This window comes from Ursus arctos, unplaced genomic scaffold, assembly GCF_023065955.2.
Source record: "Ursus arctos isolate Adak ecotype North America unplaced genomic scaffold, UrsArc2.0 scaffold_2, whole genome shotgun sequence".
In the NCBI taxonomy this organism is placed as follows: Eukaryota; Metazoa; Chordata; class Mammalia; order Carnivora; family Ursidae; genus Ursus; species Ursus arctos.
In genome coordinates, this window is record NW_026622874.1 from 63,943,417 (window position 1) to 63,951,311 (window position 7,895).

General features: G+C 68.2%; 2 protein-coding genes across 5 annotated transcripts; one reads left to right on the forward strand and one right to left on the reverse strand.

Moving 5' to 3' along the window:
• Window positions 1-84: 84 nt before the first annotated feature.
• On the forward strand, window positions 85-5,738 carry PAQR6 (progestin and adipoQ receptor family member 6). 4 transcript variants are annotated; one of them, XM_026485142.4, is made up of 8 exons: window positions 85-1,266; window positions 2,486-2,563; window positions 2,962-3,089; window positions 3,187-3,392; window positions 3,599-3,725; window positions 4,111-4,207; window positions 4,297-4,447; window positions 4,708-5,736. In XM_026485142.4, the coding sequence occupies exons 1-8, from the start codon at window positions 1,057-1,059 to the stop codon at window positions 4,992-4,994; spliced, it is 1,284 nt and encodes a 427-aa protein (XP_026340927.2). In that variant the 5' UTR covers window positions 85-1,056; the 3' UTR covers window positions 4,995-5,736. The 4 variants fall into 4 exon arrangements, with proteins under 4 accessions (XP_026340927.2, XP_057170925.1, XP_026340931.1 ...); XM_057314942.1 differs by lacking the exon at window positions 85-1,266 and adding an exon at window positions 1,276-1,898 and having other exon boundaries at window positions 2,899-3,089; window positions 4,708-5,738; XM_026485146.4 differs by lacking the exon at window positions 85-1,266 and adding an exon at window positions 1,278-1,913.
• Window positions 5,700-7,809, reverse strand: BGLAP (bone gamma-carboxyglutamate protein). The gene is made up of 4 exons (XM_026485153.4): window positions 6,469-7,809; window positions 6,295-6,333; window positions 6,121-6,190; window positions 5,700-5,961 (listed from the first exon to the last, which is right to left on the reverse strand). The coding sequence occupies exons 1-4, from the start codon at window positions 6,530-6,532 to the stop codon at window positions 5,832-5,834; spliced, it is 303 nt and encodes a 100-aa protein (XP_026340938.1). The 5' UTR covers window positions 6,533-7,809; the 3' UTR covers window positions 5,700-5,831.
• Window positions 7,810-7,895: the final 86 nt, after the last annotated feature.

Below are 7,895 nucleotides of genomic sequence, written 5' to 3' on the forward strand. Positions count from 1 at the left end.
TGGTACCGTTCTGTCCGGGTGTGTTGGGATGGTGGCGCCTTCTTGCCGAAGGGGCGTCTCGGAAAGCTTGCGTTGAGGCGAACCCCTTGACGTGGGAAGCAGGCAGCTCGGGCGAAAGCTCCGGGCAAGGTTTTGTGGAAGACACGGTCGAGTGCAGAGGCCCTGTGAGCAGCTGGTGCCTTTGCGGGGGTGCTGGGTGGGGGCGCTGGTGACGCGCTGCCTCCCACTGCGTCCTCTTGGTGGGGCTGAAGCTCTTCTTCCAGGGGCCACGGGTGGGAGCATGGAGACCAGCCCCTGGGGCCTCAGCCCCTGTCCCCCGCAAGGACTGGCACGTCAGTGTCGGGATGAACAGGCATGGCGGTTCCCTTGTTCGGCCAGCATTTCCTACAGACCTTCACTCTGGACTGTGCCCAGCACCTGGCGCTAAGAGGCACCGAAGTGCAGTGACGAGTGCTTGCTTTTTTTCTTTCCTTCTTTTGCCTCAAGTGACATTTATGACAAGATGTCCATCCCTTGGCTCCCTTCCTTCCCCCCTCCTATCCTCTTCAGGCCCCTGGACTGAACCCTGGGGAGGCCTAGGTAGCAGGACAGCCCCTCAGATGAGGTCAGCAACATCAAGGGGCATCTCAGTGGAGGTGCTGTAGGTCTCAGGGCGTCCTCTTGTCTGTCACCCTGTTAATAGCCACACCCTTACGGCCAGGTCGCCCGCCATGACCAATTCTGTGGATAAGTTTCCCCGTTGGTGGGAAGGTCCTGGTTGACTATAGAAACCGGCCGCGCGTCAGGGCCCCTGGCCTGGTCGGGAGGGCACGTCGGCATGAGGGTGCTTTCTGAGATCACAGGTCAAGGGTTTTGATTCCCGTGCCTGGCCCAACAGAGGCCGTGCTCCCGGCAGAACCCAGACCCCTCGCGCAGCCTGCTCTGAGGAGGGCTCCGCATCACCCTGGCCGAGGCCGGGCTGGGGCTCCAGGCTGTTGTGGCCGGTCTGATGCCCGTGGGCTTGGGTCAAGCTGGAGGGGCTGGCTGTGTGCAGGAGGCCGAGTGAGCTGCCTGCTAATGGGGCTGGGCCACCCCACGCTGCTCCCTGGGGGCTGGACAAGGCTGGGATTGTTCCCGGCTCCCCTTTGTCTCACTCCCCGCCCAGGCCTGGCCTGCCTGCCCACCACTCTCTCCCTCCCGTCGGCCTGGAGGGTAGGAGCCTGGGACTCTGCCCGAGGAGCCCTGGGCCTGCTGACCCACCGCTTAGGAGCACCCGCCAAGCTCTGGGTAAGGAGCTCACCTGGGGCATGACACCTGCTCTGGGGGACCAGAGGTAAAGCACCTGCTCCAGCCCCTTCCTGTTTCCATGGCTACGGCACACAGTCCTCGGGAGACCCTAAACCCTACCGCTAAGGGAAGGGACCCTGAAGGGACCTAGGCTCCGGCATCGTCTCTCCCTCCCGTCCCCCAGGGAGGTGGGCAGCACGCAGGGTGGCTCAGACCACCCCCATCCCACTCCTCGGAGGGGCGGGGTACCCGGGAGGCCTCATCTAAAAGCTCAGGCCGAGCACAGGGACTAGAGACCCGGCCTGCCTCCGCCCAGCAGGGTCCCCAGCACCCAGCTCAGAGGCGGAGGGCCTGGCCGGAGCAGCGGCTGGGGGTACCCGCCAGCGGCGTGAGGTCCAGAGTGCCCGGCACACACCCCGCCACCGCTGGAGGCAGGAAGAGGGGTGGGGCGGGCCTGTATTGTTGCCGGGATGTTTTGGCCGGGGAGGGGGAGAGTCTTATTCTCCCTCCCCCGGGCGGCTCCACCCGCCCGGCTGGCCCGGCCCCTCCAGCGGTGCCACGGAATGTGCCTAGGAGAGGCGCGGGGGGGGCGGGGCGCAGCGGAGCCGCGGCCACCGGGAGGCAGCGCACAGGTCTGGAGCTGAGGGGTACGGGGCTCAGGAGGGTCGGGGACCCCCGGGGCACAAGTATAGCTCTTTGAGAAGAGCCAGACACCCCCCTAACTCGTTGCCCCTACCGCGGCCGTCTGGCCCCTCCAGGAATTCCCGGCGAGCGCCATCAGTCCTCTGTGCTCAGCCCCGGCTCCGTGGGCCAAGGGGCGCTCCGGTGGGGGGCGGGGGGGTGCGTGGGCGCGCTCTGCACTGACCTCCCTGACTCAGGCTTCTCCGGAGACAGAAATCGGGGCCTGGGGACCCGGATCCAGGGGCTGGGGCTGCTAACCCAGGCCTCCCTCGGGCTGGGGAGCACCGTGCACTCAGGCGGTCCCGTGCTGAAGCTGAGCAGCCCCTCTGGGGCGGGGGCGGGAGCGGGGAACGGAAAACTCCGGGCGGGACGGGGGTCACGTGGTATGAGGACGGGCAAGCAGCTCCCACCCACGCGCGCACGTGCGCGCACAGCCCATCCTGGGTCCCACTGACCAGGCCCGCCCTGGACGGGGGTGAGAAGGAGCCTGTGGATGGGGCCAGACACCCGATGCCCTCACCCCGCACTTTGTCTCTAGGTCACGGCGTGGAGGTGCCGGGCCACCATGCTCAGTCTCAAGCTGCCCCAACTCCTTCGAGTCCACCAGGTCCCCAGGGTGAGGGGCCTGACCCACCAACTCCCACTCCCCAGGCTACCGACTGACTGGGGCAGAGTCCTCCCTTTGAGCAACTGGGCGTGGGTGTGGGGGCTCCTTCTTATCCTTGCCATCTTATCCCTGCCATCCCTCTGTTCTCTAAGGAACGTGCTAGCGACCCCCCCCAACCCAGAGTCCCCTTCTTCCCCGGAGCCCCACCCCGCCCCTCCGCTCTGGTCCCCTTCCCGCTGCCTCCTCGCTTTCTCCCCTGCTCTTCGGGTGTTCGGGGCCCGCGGTAAGAGGGGGGTCGGATTTGGTTTGGCTTTGGGGCCCATTCTCTTCCACGCCGCTTGCAGAGACCTCTCACGGAGGGAAAGGGGAGGGCCCAGTGACGCCCCTCCTGTGTCCCACCTGCCCAGGTGTTCTGGGAAGACGGCATCATGTCTGGCTACCGCCGCCCCACCAGCTCGGCCCGGGACTGTGTCCTCAGCTCCTTCCAGATGACCAACGAGACGGTCAACATCTGGACTCACTTCCTGCCCACCTGGTGAGCGGCGCCCGGAGGGGCTCCTCGGGGGCAGGGGCTGTCCGGCCCGCGGGGGCGCGGCGAGTGGGCGGCGGGCCTGAGCACCTGCCCTCCGCAGGTACTTCGTGTGGCGCCTGCTGGCGCTGGCGGGGGGCCCGGGCTTCCGGGCGGAGCCGTACCACCGGCCGCTACTCGTCTTCCTGCTGCCCGCCTGCCTCTACCCCTTCGCGTCGTGCTGCGCGCACACCTTCAGCTCCATGTCGCCCCGCGCGCGCCACATCTGTTACTTCCTGGACTACGGCGCGCTCAGCCTCTACAGCCTGGGTGAGCCCTGCGGGGCCGGGGCGGGGCGGGAGCGCCCCGGGGGCGTGGTCGGAGCTCTCCGGGGGCGGGGCCAGGGGATGAAGGGGGCGCTCCGCGCGGAGGTGGCGCGGCCGGGGTGCTGGAGGCGGGGCCGGGCGCGGGCACTCCGAGGGGGCGGGGGCGCGGCCTTGGGGCCTCAGCTCCAGCCCCGCCCCCTTTCTCCCCAGGCTGTGCCTTCCCTTATGCCGCCTACTCCATGCCGGCCTCCTGGCTGCACACCCGCCTGCACCAACTCTTTGTGCCTGCCGCCGCACTCAATTCCTTCCTGTGCACCGGCCTCTCCTGCTACTCCCGGTGGGTTCTCCGCCAGTGCAGCAGGGGAAGGCGGGCGGACAGGGCACCCCCAGACACACTAGAGGCCAGCAATGGCGTACCTGCGCCTCAGACTGTTGACCAACGTTAGTAACAATGGCCCCGGCTTATGGAGGCCTCATGGGGTGTGGCTCCGGTGCGCCAGCACCGTACCCGCACTGTCTCCTTGAATTCTCACAGCCACCCTCCAGGAGACCGGTGTATACGCCCTCTTCACAGATGCGTCGTTTTCAGAGGGCTCGAGTGCCCTGAGTCCTTGTACAGCCACTAAGCTACCGTGACATTCCATCTTGGCCAAGGACCCCTGTCCTTCGCTGAGCACCCCCGGAGAAAGGGCGGTAACCAGCCTTTCCCTCCCGCCTCCCAGGTTCCCCGAGATAGAGAGCCCTGGGCTCAGTAAGGTCCTGCGCACGGCTGCCTTCGCCTATCCCTTCCTGTTCGACAACCTCCCTCTCTTCTACCGGGTAAGGGAGCCTGGCGCTCCTGCCCTCCCTGCTCCCCAGGCCCTCGCTCCCCAGGGCTCTCCCCACCAGCTCTGCTTGTCCTCTGCCAGCTGGGACTGTGCTGGGACAGGGGCCCCGCCTGTGGGCTGGAGGCACTGAGCGCCAGCCACCGCTACCACCTCGTCTGCGCGCTGCTCACGGGCTTCCTCTTCGCCTCCCGCCTGCCTGAGCGGCTGGCCCCAGGACGCTTCGACTACATTGGTGAGAGCTCGAGAGTCCCGTCCAGGGAGGGGTGAGGGGAGACAGCGTCCAGGGCGCAGGTGAACAGAGTAATGGGGTATCACAGCCAGGGAGCGTGCCCCGGGGCCAGGTCGCCCCCTCCTCAGGTAACGAACCAGTAGCACCTGGACCGGGGCCTATGCGCATCGGCCGTCACGCTCCTCGGGGCAGGTCTTAGTCCCAGTTTAGGGGGGCAGCCCTGGGAACGGGGTACCTGCCCTGAGCCGCCCGCCTCCCCACAGGCCATAGCCACCAGCTGTTCCACGTCTGTGCCGTGCTGGGCACCCACTTCCAGCTGGAGGCGGTGCTGGCTGACATGGGATCTCGCCGCGCCTGGCTGGCCGCGCAGGAGCCCCCCTTAGGCCTGGCGGGCACGGTGGCCACGCTGGGCCTGGCGGTGGCCGGGAACCTGCTCATCATTGCCGCCTTCACGGCCTCCCTGTGTCGGGCCCCCCGCACCTGCCCCCTGCTGCAGGGTGGCCCCTGGAGGGGGTGTGAAGGCGGGAAGGCAGTGAGGGCCCATCTCTAAGCCTGCCCTGGGGGAAGGCAGAGGCCAGGCCCTGGAGCTGGGGAGGAGCGGGCGCATCGGAGCCTGGAGCCAGAGAGGCTGCGGAGAGGGCAGAGGAGAGGAGGGGCGGGGAGATGCTAGCGGCAAGGGGGAGGGTCGCGAGGGGGGCGCTCGGTGAGGCTGGGGCAAGTGCTGAAGGTCCGAGAGGGGCAGTGCGTGTGTCCAGGCTGGAGCTGGCCCCCCGGCTGGAGGCTGGGGACGGGGAGGTGCCGGGGCCCTGACACCTGGTTCCGTTCCTGCCTGCGAGTCTCTGCCGAGCCCAAGGAAGCACTAACACGACTAACGCAGGCCCACCCCGCGTGCTCGTGCGTCCGGCCGGAGACCCGCGGCTGCCCTCGCCCCCCGACCCGGGCGGCCCCGTCTACGGGCAGCGCTCCGCCCACGGGGAAGAGCCTGTCTGTCCTGGCCACAGCCGTGTGCTCTATGTCCAGGCCTCTGGGTCTACGTGGGTGTCCTGGATGGTGCCGTGGGCTGGGTGGGGGGACAGGTGCTGGGCTAGAGGGGGAACCCTCATAATTAGACTTTTAGGACGCTCCCTTTGATGCTTCCAGACGAGGCGGGTATAAATAAATCAGTCAACAGCAGATTTGGGGAAGGACTTTCTCCACTCCCATCCACACCGCCCCCGCACCTCCACAGATGGACGCAGACTCGCAGCCCCACCAATTCCTCTGCCGGACTTTATTCTGGACCAGCTGGGGTGATGGGGACCCCACACTTGCAGGGCGGGGGGGCAAGGGGAGGGGAGGAGAGCCGGCGGGGGGGGCGCTGCCAGCAGGGCCAGAGGGACTGCCCGCTCTAGACGGGGCCATAGAAGCGCTGGTAGGCGTCCTGGAAGCCGATGTGGTCCGCCAGCTCGTCGCAGTTGGGGTTGAGCTCACATACTTCCCTCTTGGGCTCCAGGGGATCCGGGTAGGGGGCTGGGGCCCTGACACGCCAAGAGAGCCGCATCAGCCTCCACGAAAAATGCCTGCCCCCTCCTCACACGGCCCTGGGGGGGACTGCGGAGCCCTGGGCAGGGGGCTGCCCTCTCCCCGCCCGTCCCCCACGTTGGGTCTGGAGCCGCAGGGCCCTGGACGGTACTCACCCCAGCCCGGAGTCCAGGTAGCGCCGGAGCCTCCTCACCACCTCGCTGCCTTCCCGCTTGGATACAAAGGCTGTGGAGCAGAAAGGCAGGGATGGGGGGGCTCAGGGTCTGGGGGCATGGCGGCAGCCCCGCTGGGTGATGCGCACACGGCCCCCCACCAGGCCCTGCACCCACCTGCACCTCTGCGGGACTCCGCACCGCTGGGCTTCGCACCTGCAAAGGAGAGGGCCTGGTTCATCCCGCTTGTCCCTGGGCCCCCTCCTCTCCCCCCCTCCACCAGGACAGAGCCTGCAGGAGGGTGGCAGGACTGGAAGGGGGAGGGGAGGCCGAGCCAAGGTGGGCACTCACCTGCCAGGCCAGCCAGGCAGAGCGCGGCCAGGGCCAGCAGGGCGAGAACCGTCGCGGGTCTCATGGCGGGTCTGTCCTGTCTGTGGGTGTCGGTGCGCAGCTGCCGGGGCTGCTGCTGGACCTCAGCTGGTCGGTCTGCCTCTCACGGCCGCCAGCGCGGTTTATATCCGGGTTGTGCTGCGGGGGAAGGGGGGCCCACCATGTCGTGGGCGGGACACGGGGGATCTGCCAGGACTGTTTGGGAGTTGTCCGCCCCCGCTCTGAGGGCCAAACCCCAAAGGATGTTGTGGTTGGAACCGGAGCTGCCTGGGCAGGCTCGGTGTCCCTGCAGGGTGCACCCCAAGCCCCCAGCTCCAGCCCAGTGTGGGGCAGGCCAGGAGGGGCAGGAGGGGAGCCTGCGGAGAAAGGGGGGCTCCAGGTCTAAAATAGAGTCCGGCAGAGCTGGGCTGCCTCTGGAAGGCTGTGATTTGCACTGTCGGCCCCAAGGGCAGGAGCCAAACCCCAGGGAGGGAGGGGTCCGAGGCAGCGAGGCCCTCTACACCCTCGATGCCCTCGACGCCCTCGTTCACCCAGAGGCGCTCCGCCCCTGCGGGACCTCAGTGGCAGGCCCAGTGCAGGGGCAGCTCGGCCTCTGCGTCAGGACAGGAAACCCCAAACCAGCAGAGGTGGGCCATCAGATGAAGACAGCTCTTCTGTCTGGGGCGGTGGGGAGCCTCTCCCCGGTGCCCCCGCAGGGGGAGAGGCAGGGCCCATGGGAAGCAGGGAGAGGAGCGTGCCTCTGCTCCTGACCCTCCGACCCTCCTGCGCTGGGGCCATCCTCAGGGTGAACAGCTGCAGGGACCCGTCTTCCAGGACACGGACGTCCAGCCCGAAACCACCCCGGCGCACCCGAGGGCCGCGTCCGCCTCAGCTCAGCCCGGAGAGGAGGCAGTGCCCTCACGCACGGCCTTGTCGCCCAGGGTGAAGGCCGCAGCCCTACTGGGCTCAGGCCAGGGCAGGAGGGGCCCAGCAAGGGCCCCCCTGATATCTGCCTGAGTGTCCCCAGGGCTCCCAGACAGACCCCACCAAGCCTCCCCGGGGCGAGGCTCTGTCCAGGGAAAACAGTTTTGCGCCCACTCGTACCGATCCGCGCACTGAGGTCAGAGAAAGCGCCCATGTGTGTGCGTGCGCTCACCGGCTGCCAGCCCCGAGGGAGGCCGCCCGGGGCCGTTCTCACAATGAACCCGAGCAGCAGAGAGAAAGGGGGCAACCCAGGGGTCCCGGTCTCTGTGATGAGGGGTGTCGCTGCCCCCCTGCACGTGACGGTGAGGCGAGGCCCCGCCGGCCCACCCCAGCCTGGAGGCTCTTGGCGCCGCGCTGGGCCTCGCGGGGCCTTGGCCCGGGAGAGGCTGGGAGAGGCCCAGCGGAGGAAGCTCCCTCACAGATTA